This window comes from Fusarium vanettenii (genome assembly GCF_000151355.1).
Source record: "Fusarium vanettenii 77-13-4 chromosome 3 genomic scaffold NECHAsca_2_chr3_3_0, whole genome shotgun sequence".
Lineage (NCBI taxonomy): Eukaryota > Fungi > Ascomycota > Sordariomycetes > Hypocreales > Nectriaceae > Fusarium > Fusarium vanettenii.
Genome location: NW_003315880.1, coordinates 2,420,925 through 2,436,230, shown reverse-complemented (window position 1 = coordinate 2,436,230; position 15,306 = coordinate 2,420,925). Strand labels below are relative to the sequence as shown.

General features: G+C 53.5%; 5 protein-coding genes across 5 annotated transcripts; 3 read left to right on the top strand and 2 right to left on the bottom strand.

Moving 5' to 3' along the window:
* Positions 1–412: 412 nt before the first annotated feature.
* On the top strand, positions 413–1,893 carry NECHADRAFT_36490 (uncharacterized protein; the record flags this gene model as incomplete). The annotated part of the gene is made up of 3 exons (XM_003053164.1): positions 413–484; positions 548–762; positions 825–1,893. 3 exons carry the CDS (start codon positions 413–415, stop codon positions 1,891–1,893), a joined length of 1,356 nt encoding a protein of 451 aa, XP_003053210.1.
* Positions 1,894–5,712: 3,819 nt separating this feature from the next.
* On the top strand, positions 5,713–7,983 carry NECHADRAFT_59329 (uncharacterized protein). Its single transcript, XM_003053163.1, has 5 exons — positions 5,713–5,757; positions 5,898–6,015; positions 6,122–6,184; positions 6,446–6,584; positions 6,634–7,983. Exons 2-5 carry the CDS (start codon positions 5,944–5,946, stop codon positions 7,740–7,742), a joined length of 1,383 nt encoding a protein of 460 aa, XP_003053209.1. The 5' UTR covers positions 5,713–5,757; positions 5,898–5,943; the 3' UTR covers positions 7,743–7,983.
* Positions 7,984–8,309: 326 nt separating this feature from the next.
* On the bottom strand, positions 8,310–12,386 carry NECHADRAFT_77978 (uncharacterized protein; the record flags this gene model as incomplete). The annotated part of the gene is made up of 2 exons (XM_003052670.1): positions 8,310–11,290; positions 11,354–12,386. 2 exons carry the CDS (start codon positions 12,384–12,386, stop codon positions 8,310–8,312), a joined length of 4,014 nt encoding a protein of 1,337 aa, XP_003052716.1.
* A 399-nt stretch (positions 12,387–12,785) lies between these two features.
* Positions 12,786–13,868, top strand: NECHADRAFT_77977 (uncharacterized protein; the record flags this gene model as incomplete). The annotated part of the gene is made up of 4 exons (XM_003053162.1): positions 12,786–12,818; positions 12,864–13,095; positions 13,145–13,276; positions 13,327–13,868. 4 exons carry the CDS (start codon positions 12,786–12,788, stop codon positions 13,866–13,868), a joined length of 939 nt encoding a protein of 312 aa, XP_003053208.1.
* A 220-nt stretch (positions 13,869–14,088) lies between these two features.
* On the bottom strand, positions 14,089–14,395 carry NECHADRAFT_36633 (uncharacterized protein; the record flags this gene model as incomplete). The annotated part of the gene is made up of 2 exons (XM_003052669.1): positions 14,089–14,133; positions 14,186–14,395. Coding segments are annotated over 2 exons (255 nt in total), but the record flags the coding sequence as incomplete, so codon positions are not given.
* Positions 14,396–15,306: the final 911 nt, after the last annotated feature.

Sequence of the window (15,306 nt, the reverse complement as noted above, 5' to 3'; positions counted from 1 at the left end):
TGGGTGATGCTCGTCAATGGTGGGGAGATCTCAAGAGCCTGCAGCCACGAAAACCCCCTAAGGACACAGGGGTCAGGGGCCCTGAACGGCAACCGTCACGGCACACGCACGGCTGATTCCATCCATAACCCCCGCTGACTTCACCTCCACGCCTCGGCCCGGACCAACCAGGGGCGTCAAAGCTGCCACCACCACGTATTCGATTCGACGACCCCGAAAGCGACGGTTCCATTGCCATCAGTTGAGCAAAGTTTCCACTGTCTCCTGAGAAGCGCTTGTGGTCAATTCTTTTTTCTTTTCTTTTCCTGCTTATATATTGTCTTTGCTTCTTTCCTATTGAACCTTTAGTTCCCGTCGTCTCATCGTCACCAGTCTTACTGTACGTCATCTTCGCATTCGCAAACCAAACGCCATGGCTGGCCTCGATCCCGTCGCGAGGAAAAAGGTTCTTCGCGTAATTGCCGTTTCGCTATTGCTCGATCTGGTATGTTTCCAACTCTGCTGCATGCAATGCGCCTACGATTCTGACAGAAAACTCTAAATCTAGATCTCCTTCACCTTTATCCTCCCTCTGTTCCCGAAACTCCTCGAGTTCTACCGCGATCGCGAAGGCGAGGAGCCCTCGCTCGACGACAATGGCCCGAGGACGCTTCTTCAGACTGTCTTGTCTGGCCTCCACCGCTACAAGACCTCCTTTTCACGTCCGATAGAGTCGCGATATGATATTGTGCTGCTGGGCGGTGCGCTGGGCTCCATGTTCTCGTACGTCAGCATACCACTGCAAGGCGCTTGTCGCGGTCTGCTAATAATGTATTTCTGTATAGACTCCTTCAGGCTATTGCCTCTCCCCTCATCGGCGCCCTCTCCGATCGATATGGCCGTCGCAAGGCCCTCCTAGCTTCCATGTGCGGCAACATCCTCTCCGTTCTGCTCTGGGTCGCGGCCGTCGACTTCCGTACATTCATCGCGAGCCGCATCGTGGGTGGTTTATCCGAGGGCAACATCCAACTGTCAACAGCTATGGCGAGCGATATCTCGGACGAGTCCTCCCGCGGTGCTACCATGGCTCTGATTGGCGCCTGCTTCTCCATCGCCTTCACCTTTGGCCCAGGGCTCGGTGCATGGTTGAGCACCGTCTCAACCTTCGCCGCGAACCCCTTTGCTACAGCGGCTGGTTTCAGTCTGGGCCTGATTGTTGTCGAGACGGTGTATCTCTACTTCTGTCTCCCTGAGACGTTGCCTGCTTTAACTGGCATCAACGTCAAGGAGGGCGAGAAGAAGAAGCCGGCTCCCAAGGCCGTTGAGCGCACCAATTCGCACTTCATTCTCAATGCCGTGCACTTTGTCTTCCTCCTCTTCTTCTCCGGTATGGAGAGCTCTCTGTCTTTCATGACCTACGAGCTCTTCTCGTTTACCTCTGGCAAGAACGGTCGGCTTCTGGGCTACGTCGGTCTGGTCGCATCAATCCTCCAGGGCGGCGTAACGCGACGTCTTCCTCCTCTCCTTTGCATCAAGATCGGTACACTCGCCTGTCTGGCTTCTTTCATTCTTCTTGGCCAGATTACGACGATTGGAGGACTGTACTTGGCGGCTACATGCCTTGCTATGACATCCGCCACTGTTGTCACTGGCCTCAATGCGCTGAGCAGCTTCGAGGCTCACGAGGATGAGCGTGGAAACAAGCTGGGTATGCTTCGCAGCTGGGGCCAGCTCGGTCGTGGCCTGGGACCTATCCTTTTCACGAGTGTGTACTGGTGGGCAGGCCGAGAGGTTGCCTACGGTATGGGTGCGACTGGTATGGCGGTTGTTGTTGCGACCGTGTTTGTTGGTTTGAAGACGCCCAAGGGCATGGAGAAGGCGAAGGGAAAGAAGATGGAGGCCATGGCGCAATGATTGATATGCTCGGGCGAAATGGTGACGGGGTGTTCATATAGAGGGGGATGCATAAGGGTTTGGCCGAGCAGGACTTGGCTGGATCTGATATACGCGGCCTCAGGGCCAAATACATATAGCAAATCGTAATTGGTCGTTCAAAACAATGCTTCGATATTGCTTCTTGCGTGGTCCATTGCCAGAATGGTGTTGGGCTGGACCCAAATGCTGTTCTACGTTGGGGTGAAGCATACACCAAGAATGTTCAACAATCAACATCACGAAGGCGAATTTGCGGCTTCAAGCGCAATTGCTGCGGCCAAAAAAGAGCTAAGCCCCTTCAGCCAAATAGCAAAATTCCCCATGTTGAGGGAAAGTGCAAAAAAATTGCAAAAAAGATACCCGCACCCGGATTTGCACCGGGATCCTTGGCTCACACCTATACTGTTATAGGAGTCCAACGAGTTGCTATTACTCTATACGGGCTTCGTTCTTGACCGTTCGACCACGGAGCGCGGCTTCTTGGCTGTTTGTTGGGGTAGGTATTTGGTATTGCGGCCTATATGTTGATGTGCAGGTGTTTGCCAGTTGGTGGCGGCTGGCGGGTTGATGCAGCTGGTGATGGAGGCACGGGCGGGATTATGCAGGCTGCACAGGGACGGTGCGAGGAGGGTCGATCTCGAATGTGCGATTGAGGCGTGAAGGAGGTATTAACAGTCGATTTAGGCCTATACGAGATAATATCGACGGGTATTTGAATGCCTGTTGGTTAAAGCCAGGTATCGACTTCGATATCGACTTGGAGGTGATGTTGCTCGTCCAGATGGCCTATATAGTCAGTAGAATAACCACAGTACAACAAATTGCAGTTTTCACACAACAGAGAACCAGACAGTGGCCAATTCACTGTCCATTGGGGAACGAAGTCAAAAGAAGGACAGCGATTCGGCCAATGCACATCAGCTCGTGTAACCAGGGGTTGGGGGCTGGTGGCTTTATATGGATTTGCTGTGGGCTCCGCTCGACTCCCTGGACTGGACACCAATACGGGTCAAGCGCAAGCGAGACGCAATAGCAACGATTATTTTTGATTAGAATGTGTAATGATACGCTTTGGGTTCGCTTAGTATCTCTAGCCACAGCATCCTTGACTTTGGATGGGGGTGTTCGGGCTGATGGAGTTGTCCGCTGATTCCCTCATGGCTTTGCTACCCTGAACTTGTATTGCCAACATCGCGGGCAAACTGCAATAATCTTTTTAGGACAAACAAAATCTGCAACGACGTCTATGAATCATGAAATGCATCATTTGATTGCACATCAATGGAGCAAACAGTTATCTCCACCTCGTTCTGGTAGAATTCTCCGCGAACTACAAATGGGCCGCCGAACGACGGGCTGACGGCGGAGCCGATGCAGAGTGAGAGGCAACACATGCGTCGAGGGCATATCCACTGTGGACAAACCTCCAGTCTCTGCGGAGGTTGTTGAGGATGGCAAATACCTACCACAGGCTAAAGGATCACGATGCAGACTGAGCGGTCTGCAAAGACAACACACATCGAGACCAGCTGGCACGCATACTGTATCTACTGTGCTAGCAAAGCTCTGGAGCTGGAGCTTCTTGACTCTTGCTCAGACGTAGCGGCCGTGGATAGGCGGCAGGTGGCCAAGAGATGGTGTCGAGAGCTGGAGCTGGATGCGACAGCTCGCAGACAGGCCGAGGCCCATCCTTGCCTATCTTGGACCTGGTCGAAATCTCGAACATGAGGTAGGATTGCCGCCGCCGTGGTGGCACATCACAACGACTTGGTACTGATTGACAATTTGACCGGCTCTCAGTGGCTCCGCGCATGTCACAGTCGCGAGTTCATCGAATCCACTTCAGAGCCCGGCCCTGCACACAATCGGCCATGATATGGGAAAAACCTCATCTTGGACCTCCACCTGCGACCAGCCGAGCCTTGGCGGCGGCGGGTACGTGAGGTGTGAGCTGCATCAAAGGACCAAGACCTTTCGTCGAGGCTCCACCATGGCTGGGAGTTTTTTTTCATGTCGCCCCTCCATTGTTTTGGCGCGCGCTCTTTCTTTTGAGGTTAGAGGCTACAGGACCCCAGCAACCTTTGGTCGGACTGAACTCTTCTGGAGGGGCTTGTTGACAAGGAGGGGGAGGGGGAGGGGGAGGGGCAGAGAAGATGTCGAGCCATGAGACAGACACGACACACGAAGAAGGAGACGGGAATTACCGAAGGAGAATGAATCAGCTCTTGATTGAGTCGCTTCTACATACAACTAAAGCTCCAAAATTGTCAGTCCCTTGATGTCATATCATCTCTGTTGAGCCGTTCACATCCTTTCATTTTACCCCTCCAGCTCCGACGAAAAAAAAATTGATATGCGACCGCGACTGAAGACGGCCAGATCTTCCGTGCACTGGGCTCCCAGCGGCGGTGGCAACCAGGAGGACGCTAGTGGTGGGGCATGACGTTGATTCGTACAGGGAGTTTGAGCCAGAAACAGACCGCGCCAGAGAAGAGGGGCAGCAAAGCTCCCCTCCCTCCCCGATCGACACGAGTTGGAAAAAAAAAAAATACGTAAAAAAACAAAGGAAGCTCTTTCGGCGTAAGCAGTCATTTCGGGCACGAAAAAAACCGGACTCTCTCATCCGGCGTAATATCTACATGACGCTTTCGGCGAGAAAAACAGAACAATCAGATAGATGGCTTTCTCCCTTTCGTGACTCACGCCGCGGTTGCGTTGGGCTGACAGGAGGAGGGGCAAAACCCGTGGGTTGGGCAGAAGAGACAGGTCCCACGGACGGCTTTTGTCGCAGCATGGACTGCAAAGCAAGCAAGCCCATCCATCCATGGGTCACAGACAACCGCCGCGTACTGTAGCATCCACCACACAAACCCACCGAAAAGCCTCGACCGCTAGGCGGCCCTTTGTTGAAATTTTTCCTGCTTGGGCCGTAAGTGTGAAATTTTTTTTTTTGCTCCTCCCTTGGGCGGCGGTGCTCGAGAAAAATCCGGTCTCCACAAGGTATCCTGCTAACAGATGGGATGTACCTATCCACACAACTTGTTTTTTTCTCGTCCTTCAGCCCTGCTGTGGAAGCCAGATATTGGGTTTGAGGTCGAGATCAGTGGCATGCGATGAATGGCTAATGGAAGCGGTCAAAGGACATCTGGTGATGGTCGTCTCTGGTCTTGAACGACGCTGTAGCTTCCCGTATGGCCATCAACAGGCTCTTCTGTACTGTGCTCAGAATTGTAAATGCCAAATGTCATACCAAACAGCGAGGTAGCTTGCCGGGTAGAGACATCTGTCCCAGCTCCCCTCCCTCAGATATCAACCTTGAGAGGCCTCAGCAACACCGCAACAACCCGTCAAAGCGCGCAACAGCTCATGGCAACATGAATTCAAGTGAATAGCTCCAGTAGATACTCCATCTAGACTCCATCTCTCTTGAAGACAAGCCTCTGATGTCCCGTAATCTCCATGGCTTCGCTCCTCCTAATGTCGTCCTCGTACCATTCCTCAGACCGATCATGCCTTTGCCCACACGCCGTATCCAAGGGCAGGCACCCACACTTCAAACAGACCGTAACCACCCCTCGGCTCTCTGATTGGGTGGCAGGCTGTGAATTTCTGCCAGTGCTCGTGCAGTGCGGGCAGGAAAAAAAACCTCATTGCTGTTAGGGCTCGTCGCTCGGTGGCCAGCTGGTTGCCCCGCGCCCTCTGCAGCTGCCTTCTCTCCACCCCTCCCCCTCCACCTCTCCTCCCACCTTTTTAAATCTCCTCCTCCCGCCTCTTCCTTTCATTTTTTTCTTCCCTTCTGCTCTTCGTCTCGCATACCCGGTTCAAGCATCCGATCTGCGAATTGTACGTTCCCTTCCATCACAGGCCTTTGACCATCATCGCAAGGACTCTTTTGCTTTCGCGCACAGTTCCTTCGCGATCATTCTCATCGCCGCCGCATCTTCCTCTCGCCTCCCGCACCTGCTGACCTCTTCCCTCTGCAGCACGTTCTAACCAAACACTTAACGCACATCACAAACAACCGCCAAAATGGGTAAGGAGGACAAGACTCACCTCAACGTCGTCGTCATCGGCCACGTCGACTCTGGCAAGTCGACCACCGTAAGTCAAGCCCTCATCGCGATCTGCTTATCTCGGGTCGTGGAACCCCGCCTGGTATCTCGGGCGGGGTACTCATCAGTCACTTCATGCTGACAATCATCTACAGACCGGTCACTTGATCTACCAGTGCGGTGGTATCGACAAGCGAACCATCGAGAAGTTCGAGAAGGTTGGTCACATCTCCCCCGATCGCGCCTTGCTATCCCACATCGAATTCCCCGTCGAATTCCCTCCTCCGCGACACGCTCTGCGCCCGCTTCTCCCGAGTCCCAAAAATTTTGCGGTTCGACCGTAAATTTTTTTTGGTGGGGCATTTACCCCGCCACTCGGGCGACGTTGGACAAAGCCCTGATCCCTGCACACAAAAACACCAAACCCTCTTGGCGCGCATCACGTGGTTCACAACAGACACTGACTGGTTCAACAATAGGAAGCCGCTGAGCTCGGTAAGGGTTCCTTCAAGTACGCCTGGGTCCTTGACAAGCTCAAGGCCGAGCGTGAGCGTGGTATCACCATCGATATTGCTCTCTGGAAGTTCGAGACTCCCCGCTACTATGTCACCGTCATTGGTATGTCGCCGTCATCTCTCACTCACGTCTCATCACTAACAATCAACAGACGCCCCCGGCCACCGTGATTTCATCAAGAACATGATCACTGGTACTTCCCAGGCCGACTGCGCCATTCTCATCATTGCCGCCGGTACTGGTGAGTTCGAGGCTGGTATCTCCAAGGATGGCCAGACCCGTGAGCACGCCCTGCTCGCCTACACCCTCGGTGTCAAGAACCTCATTGTCGCCATCAACAAGATGGACACCACCAAGTGGTCCGAGTCCCGATTCCAGGAGATCATCAAGGAGACCTCCAACTTCATCAAGAAGGTCGGCTACAACCCCAAGGCTGTTGCTTTCGTCCCCATCTCCGGCTTCAACGGCGACAACATGCTTACCCCCTCCACCAACTGCCCCTGGTACAAGGGCTGGGAGCGTGAGATCAAGTCCGGCAAGCTCACTGGCAAGACCCTCCTCGAGGCCATTGACTCCATCGAGCCCCCCAAGCGCCCCGTCGACAAGCCCCTCCGTCTTCCCCTCCAGGATGTCTACAAGATCGGTGGTATTGGCACGGTTCCCGTCGGCCGTATCGAGACTGGTGTCATCAAGCCCGGTATGGTCGTTACCTTCGCCCCCTCCAACGTCACCACTGAAGTCAAGTCCGTCGAGATGCACCACGAGCAGCTCACTGAGGGTCTTCCCGGTGACAACGTCGGCTTCAACGTGAAGAACGTCTCCGTCAAGGAGATCCGACGTGGCAACGTCGCTGGTGACTCCAAGAACGACCCCCCTCTGGGTGCCGCCTCTTTCACCGCCCAGGTCATTGTCCTCAACCACCCTGGCCAGGTCGGTGCCGGTTACGCCCCCGTTCTGGACTGCCACACTGCCCACATTGCCTGCAAGTTCGCCGAGATCCAGGAGAAGATCGACCGCCGAACTGGTAAGGCTGTTGAGTCCGCCCCCAAGTTCATCAAGTCTGGTGACTCCGCCATCGTCAAGATGGTTCCCTCCAAGCCCATGTGCGTTGAGGCTTTCACTGACTACCCCCCTCTGGGCCGTTTCGCCGTCCGTGACATGCGACAGACCGTTGCTGTCGGTGTCATCAAGGCCGTCGAGAAGGCTGCTGCTGGTTCCGGCAAGGTCACCAAGTCCGCTGCCAAGGCTGCCAAGAAGTAAGCTACTTGCTTCTAAACCGACAACCACCGGCGGGATCTTACGACTCCGATCTCGCGCCCAAGGGCTGATGTTCTCACTTCAACGACGATATGATCTCACATGCGGTGCATGAGCACTCGGCTTTTGATTGGGGCACATAATGAGAGGCAGGGAAAAAGCCTCGGATCTCAGGTTGTGCAAAACAAAAAAAGAATAGAGAGTCTAGAAGTGATTCGTGCAATTTTTCCTGTTCCCATGCTTGCAACGTGACGTGAATGATGTGCCTAGTAAGTTGATGCTTTGGTGATGTGCTGTATGGCCTGTCTTTGTGACTTTGTTGGTGTAGTCGTAGGCGTAAGCTCATGCCTGTGTGGAGGTGTAGCTCTGTTGGTCTGTTAGTCTTCCCTGTTAGCCCTGTGCCGGTGCATGTTGATGTTGGACGCGGGTGTTGGGTCATGTTGGTTCGTGACGTGAAGGTATCATCATTGTACATGTCTATTCTTCATTTTGTCTTTACATCATACACAAGTGGTGCTACATATACAGTACATGTTATACAAAAGTTACTTTTCTCCTTTATACCAAGATTCATCTCCTGCCCCTCCTGACCCTCCCTCTGCCCATCCACCTATCCTGCTTGACCTTGCCCTTCTTCTTGAGGTGCGCCTTTATGGCATTCTTTACAAACTGGGGCCTCCCCTTCTTTTCGGCAGGTGGCTGGGGGAGGTTGTCAAAGAAACCATCCCCGCCGGTTGAACTGCGCTGGTGCGTGGTTACGCGCCTGTCTGTAAAGGCGGAAGTGAACGAGTCCGTGGATCGAGTGGAATGGGGAGTTGCATGGGGAGTTGCATGGGGAGTTGCCTGGGGAGCTGCTCGGGGAGGCGCCTGGGGAGCTGCTTGAGGAGTTACTTGGGGAGGCGCTTGGGGAGCTGCTTTAGGAGCTGCTTGGGGAGCCGGTTGAGGAGCTGCTTGAGGAGTTGCTTGGGGAGGCGCTTGGGGAGATGCTTTAGGAGCTGCTTGGGGAGCCGGTTGAGGAGCTGCTTGGGGAGTCGCTTGTTGCTTCTTGACCTTGGGCTCTTTTTTGGCAGTGCCCTTTTTCGACTTCTTGGCGGGAGGGGGGGCCTTTAGAGGCTTGTCGCTGATTCTGGCCGAGAACATGGCCTCGAAATCGACCTCGCTGATCGCTGGACGGGCTGCAGGCTTCTCCTGCGGCTGTGGAGCTTCAGGCTTCTCCTGCGGTTGACGAGCTTCAGGCTTCCCTTGTGGCTGACGAGCTTCAGGCTTCTCTTGGGCTTGACGAGCTCTGGAATCCTGTTGCGGTTGTCTGACCCTGGGATCCTCTTGGGCTTGACGGGCTTCAGGTTTCTCTTCCGGTTGACGAGCCTCAGGCTTCTCTTGTGGCTGACGAGCTTCAGAGTCCTCTTGCGCTTGCTGAGCATTAAACCTGGTAGCTACTTCCTCCAGGAGAATCTTGTTGGTGAGGGCAGCATCGTCAACCTGACGGTCGCCATCAGGTTGGCCAGTGGGAGTCTTTAAAGATATGGGAGTCTTCAAGGATGTGGGTTTCTTCAAGGAGATGGGAGCCGTCAAGGAAAGGGGGTCAGCGAACTGGTTCAAGAAGGAGTGGAGAGCGTCTGTCGGGGACTTGGTCTTTGCAACTCCCCGGCCCTTCTGTGACTTTTTGGCACTCGTCTGGTTGACTTCGGGTTCCTTGACCTTTGGTTCCGTGACCTCTGGCTCGTCCGCCTCTCCAAATTGTTCCATCTCTTCCAGAACATCAAACTTCTTTGATCTAGGAGGGGTATCCCTGGTGTCTCGTCGTGGAATGTATTCCCTCCTGGGCTGCTTAGGTTCCTCATATCTCCGGAGGTTAGGAAGGCTATGCGTGTCGAACTTGCCATCGTCCACGATAATGTCTTCAGTAAGCTCCTCCTCGGGAAGGTCGTAACTGTGGTCCTCGAGCTGACGGCTCTTGATGGACTCGTATCCTTCTGTCCAGGAGAAGCACTTGCCAGTAGCCATGTCCTCGACCAGCTGCAGGAAGCTCTGGCGCTTCTTGACATCGAAGCTGTCGCCCGGGTCGTCCGGCTTGCCTGCTTGGAGGGTGAGCTCCTGACGCTGGCCGCCGTGCTGGCCAGCCTCGATGCTCGAGTAGCGCAGCGTGTGGTTGCGCCAGGGCATTTCAACCGTCTGATGGATCTCCAGACCACGGAAAGCGTAGGTTTGGCTCTTGGGCGTGACGCTTCTTGTGCCAGGGTTGATGTGTTCCGGGGGGAGCTCGATGGTAGCTTGACTGGGCGTTCGGAGATGACCTTTGAGGAGGTTGAATTCGGACGTGTCGAGGAAGTTCCTGATACCGGTTTTGTCCATATCCAAAGCAAGGCGACGTTCGTGCTGGATTCGTACGTCTACGCTCTCGCCAGGAAGCAAGAGGTCGTTGCGGTACCAAGGGATAACGCTGTAGGCGGCGGCATTTTTGGGGATGGAAAAGTTGGCCAGATCGGCTTCAGCGTCGACTGGTAGGTGGACCTGGATGACAGGGCCTTTCCTGTTCGAAGCCGAACGGTCGCCGTGAACTGCAAGGTTCAGGATAATGGTGGTGGATTGAGTCAAACTATCGCTGCCTTCGGGCTTGAGGGCGGAAAAGGAAGCAGGATGTGGGATGAGAGGATAGAATGCACGACGCTTGTCGGATAGCACCGCACCAGGTATGGGTTTGGGTTTCTTGGGCTGGACAGGCTCGTCATCCATCCCGGGCGTACTCAAGTCGTCGAGGTGAAGAGGAACGATAAAGTCATCGGCATCGGCATCGGCATCGGCATCGGCATCAGGAGACTTGGCCTTCTTCTTGCGAGTCTTCTTAGTCTTAGTCCCGTCAAGATTGCCTACTTGAAACTGGTTATGAAGGATGTGTCCAAAGGTAGCGGTTGTGACGTTCCTAGAGCCGAGTTTGTCTGGGTGGTACTCGGGGAGGGTTGCTGAGCCGATCAGGTCTAGGGGCATAGGAGATGCCTCGTCTGACTTCTTGTCGATGGGAGTCACAACTCGCTGCCACGTATGGAGCTTGTCTCTCCACGATAGAGACTTCAGCGGTCGTCGAAAGTTGATAAAGTGGCTCTTTGGGATACCCTTGGTTTGTGGCTGAGGGAGGCACTCCAAATCCACCTCCCGGCCAGGGTTGGGATGGCCGAGCAGCAGGCGAAGGACAACGTCTCCCTTATCCTCCGTCTTTGACTCGGCGGCGTTCTCCTGGGGGTCTGGGAGCCAGGCGATCCTTAGTTCCTCAGCTGGTGGTTGATCGTTCTTGGCCATCTTGAGAACCGTATTGGTAAGTTGAGAAAGGACCTCGAGCTCCTCCTCGGAGGGGATACGTGCTACGTGTTGCCGAATAGGAATATCTCGGAGCACCCGCTTCTGGAAAATCTGGTCTAGATGTGCGAGAATACCGTAGGCGGTGGCCTTCCTGGCGACAATACACAGGCGCTGTTGTTTGCGCTTGATAATTATCGTTTCCTCCTCGCCAACGAGAAAGTCCGCCCTCAACTCTCGCACCATACGTTCTGATTCAACTGAGATATCCGGTTAGTACCAAGTGCATCCCATCCGGCGGACCCTCAATAAAGAAAACCTACAAGTGAGAAACTGAAAGAAAGCTGCTTGCATCTGGACCATGACGGTTCCAACATCATCCATCTCCTTCTGACTCTGGATCTTCCAGGTGTCGTAAATGACTTTTTGAACAGATGCGAGCTTGTCCTGACCTCCTCGGACGTCGGTCTTCGTTTGGGGTACCCAGGGATAATGCTTCACAACCCAGGCATACCCAATGTCATTCTTGGGCACAGCATCAGCTTTACCTTTACCTTTACGGAGACGGCTATACTCTTTGAGCTGGTCCGTCGTAAACCCGTTCCGGAGAACCTCGGTCAGCTTCTCAATCTCCGAGCCTCGGAGGAAGTTTGTGTCTGGGCGAAGCTCGTCAATGTTGCGGTATACCTCTTCGGGGCTCAATTCACCCTCTTCCTCTGAAGGAGTGAGGCGATTCCAATCTAACTCGGAAGGTGGCTGAACGGGCTGAGACTTAACCACGGTGGGGGCTTTCTTGGAGCGGCGTATCTGGTTCGGGTTGTTGATAATGATGGCGTCGGCAGGGACACCAAGCGCCGACACTCCCAAAGACTCGTCGTGTACGAGGGCGTGGCGGAACTGCTTTGCCGGCAATATGCTTGGTTCCGGCTCGGGGAGTTCAGGCAATTCAAACATGCTATCTTCAGAACTCTCCGCAAGGTGTTCGGCTGAAGAATCCAAGTTCTTGTCGGACGAGTCGAGGGGCAGTTCTGCAGAGGCGGGAGCAGAGGCTTGGGTCGTCGTCTCATCTCGGGGTTCTTGCACTGAATCGATTGGTTTTTCTGAGAGAGATTCGGTCGAAGGAGGTTCAGACTGAGTACCCGAGGGTTGCTTCACATCTTGATCGTCTTGAGGCTTCGGAGCGGTTTCGGAAGTCGTCTCGGCTTTGGAAGAGCTTTTTAAGTCTGTCGTAGTATCGTCCGGCTTGGTTACAGTCTCTGTTTGTTCCCGAGACTCCTCTTCCTTTGATTTCGATTCGACCGGGATATTCGCGCCTGTAACAAAGCTCTCAATCTTGCCATCGCCCGTCTTCCCCATCTCCGAAGTATACCGTCGTCGTTGACTGAGACTTTGTGTAATTGGGGCTGCGCGAAAGCCTAGTACGGCACTGCGCTGGGTCAGGCCAAACCGACATGCCAGGCGAATTTGCGGCACACGCGCCGCCCTTGATATCATGGGTATTAAAGCAATTGAGGACAAAGTCCCTTGAAGTGGGCAAAAATGCGACGAGGCAAGTGGGAGCTTCTAAGAGAATAATGGCTCTAAGAAATTTTGCTGGTGGCCGATAAGAGATAAGATAAGATAAAGTTAATTGGCTCCAACGCGTCGCGTACATGCCCCTCCAACTCTCTTTGTCTCTACTCTCATCGTTACATGCCAATTCTTGGAGTGTTTGTAATTCTACTGTTGTTTTAATATCGAAATAGTACACAAATCATGCCCCCTCAAAGAAACCGCCGTGCTCGTGCCGTGAGTTGCTGTGATTCACTAAAGGACCAGGCTAACACTATACAGCTTGAGGACGATGGATCTGAAGAGGATGTTCGTCCTCGTCAACGCCGTCGGAACTCTCTGGACGACCAAGAAAACGAAGACGACCTGGACGACGAGGAGCGTGACGACGAAGAGATGAACCAACACCCTGGCCGGAGCGCCGACGAGCAGATGGCCAAGAAGTTGGTTCGATATGCGATTTCGTGTGAATACTCCAGAACAACCATCCGAAGAGATGGTATTAAGGAGCGAGGTAATGGCACATGGAATTAGCTTTCACAGCGTTGCTTATGAATTCTCAGTTCTCGGCAATCAAGGGCGCTCCTTTAAGCGCGTCTTCGACTTGGCGCAAAAGCAACTACGAGAGGTCTGGGGCATGGAGCTACGAGAGCTGCCCGTGAGGGAGAAGATGACTCTCCACGAGAAACGGCAAGGTAGGACCAGCCAACTTTAGGACATCAAGAGTATCTCTGACATTTTGTAGCAATGAAGAGCCAGTCACAGCCCAAGGCAAACTCGAACGCCTTCATCCTCACATCGACATTACCAGAAGCCTACAGAACCGCGGCCATCCTCCAACCGTCCAAGACCCCAAGCGCAGACGACGAAGCCACGTATTCGGCCTTTTACACGCTTGTCATCTCAACCATCTGGCTCAATGGCGGGGAACTGAGCGAGCAGAAGCTACAGCGCTATCTCACACGGCTGAACGCGGACCAGAACGTTTCCATGGACAAGACGGAAGTGATACTCAAGAAGATGGAGAAGCAGGGATACGTGATCAAGAGGGTTGACAAGCCCCTCGCAGGCCAGGACGGAGATCACACAATCACATGGCATGTCGGCCCGCGCGCGAAAGAAGAGGTTGGTCTTGATGGAGTCATGGGCATGGTGCGAGAGGTCTATGGCGAGAGCTGGGGCGAGGACATGGAGAAGAAGCTGCGCTCGAGTCTGAACATCAAACATCAGCGCGTAGACGACGATGAGCAGGACGAGCAGGACGGAGACACCACCATGGTGGAATGAAGCGCTGATGTCGACGATATGATACCCAATGTGTTGAAAGAAGCAGACTCTGGCATGTTGAGACTGCGTATATAAATGCAACTAGAATCGTTTTTATGCCATTTATCCTCCCTCTTGCGGGGGGTATCGTTCCTTGACGCCGTTCTATGAAACCCAAACAAAGCCGAAATCTCTGCGATCGCGCCCAGGGCCTCGTTCGCATATCCAAATCGTACACGTATTAATCTTCGCGCTGTGGCGGCGGTCCGCAAGGCTGCACCATTTTCTACAGAAAAGTCAACATCGCCATCATTACCATCCCAGGGAAAGAGACATACTCGAATCATCTGGGCGCGGACCTTGACGAGGGGTTCGTTCTCGGCGAGCGCAATGTACGAGAGGAGCGGTCGGTGGCCGGCGATGGAAGAGTACGTGTCGCGCTGGATGTTGGTCCGCCACTCCCAGCTCGTCGTGTCTGGGTGTCCGGTGCCGATGTACTTGGCCTGGAGGCGCTCGAGTTCTTGCTGGGTGCGGAGTTTGTCGGCCTGGAATGGGTTAGCGATTGAAGTGCAGACGGCAAGACGGAGGACGGTACCATTGTTGCTAGATGGGATGTGCTATGAGGGTATTCGTGGGGATGCGAAAGGCGTTGTTGGTGATGTTGATGCGATGCGATGCGACACCTGGGTGTTGATGGATGCTGAACCTTAAGCTCGGATTATTGCATAGCGGGTCTCAACCCCGGCAAGTCTTCCAGATGCCATCAACACCAGGCGTCAAGTCATTCCTCAAGCAAGGCTCGATGATTGCAGTAAATTGTCAAATTAGAATCAAACTGTAGACTTATCGATATTATGGAATTCTCGGTATTATTGTCATCCTTCCCTGTTGCCGCGTTATCGCAGGTGTCATCCAAATCTAGCCATATCAACCTTTTGAGCTGGCCCCCCTAGCCCCTTTACCTTTCTCAAGTCACATCCCTTGCTGCAAGGTTATCTCCAGGTTCTTTCGGTCCGAAAGGCTCTTGGTCGGTCTCAATAGTTTCAAGGGCACTAAGAAGCTTAAAATGAGAAGACGTCGACCATTGACACAGTCCTTGCATGATGGACCAGGCTCATGATCCGCTTTCGGGGAGCATATGTTTTTCATACATTCATGACAACGTGGTTATTCGACGTATATACTCATAAGAATGTTGTTTACAAGTTTCTCGGGGGCTAGTAGAGGTGAAGCCATCCATTTAACCCTTCAATTTCTTGTGATATGGTTATCTGGGGTATTCAAAGGGCACGTCTTCGCTCCAGAATCAGCCAATGTCCCCTGATTCACCATTGATACAGGCTTATGGGAGATTACAAAGTATCTAGGCAATGGTAGGTCATAAAGTAGCTAGTAAACCCCCTTTGAACACAGCTCAGCGATGTTCAGCAACAGGGGCAGCTTATCGTAACAAACACTC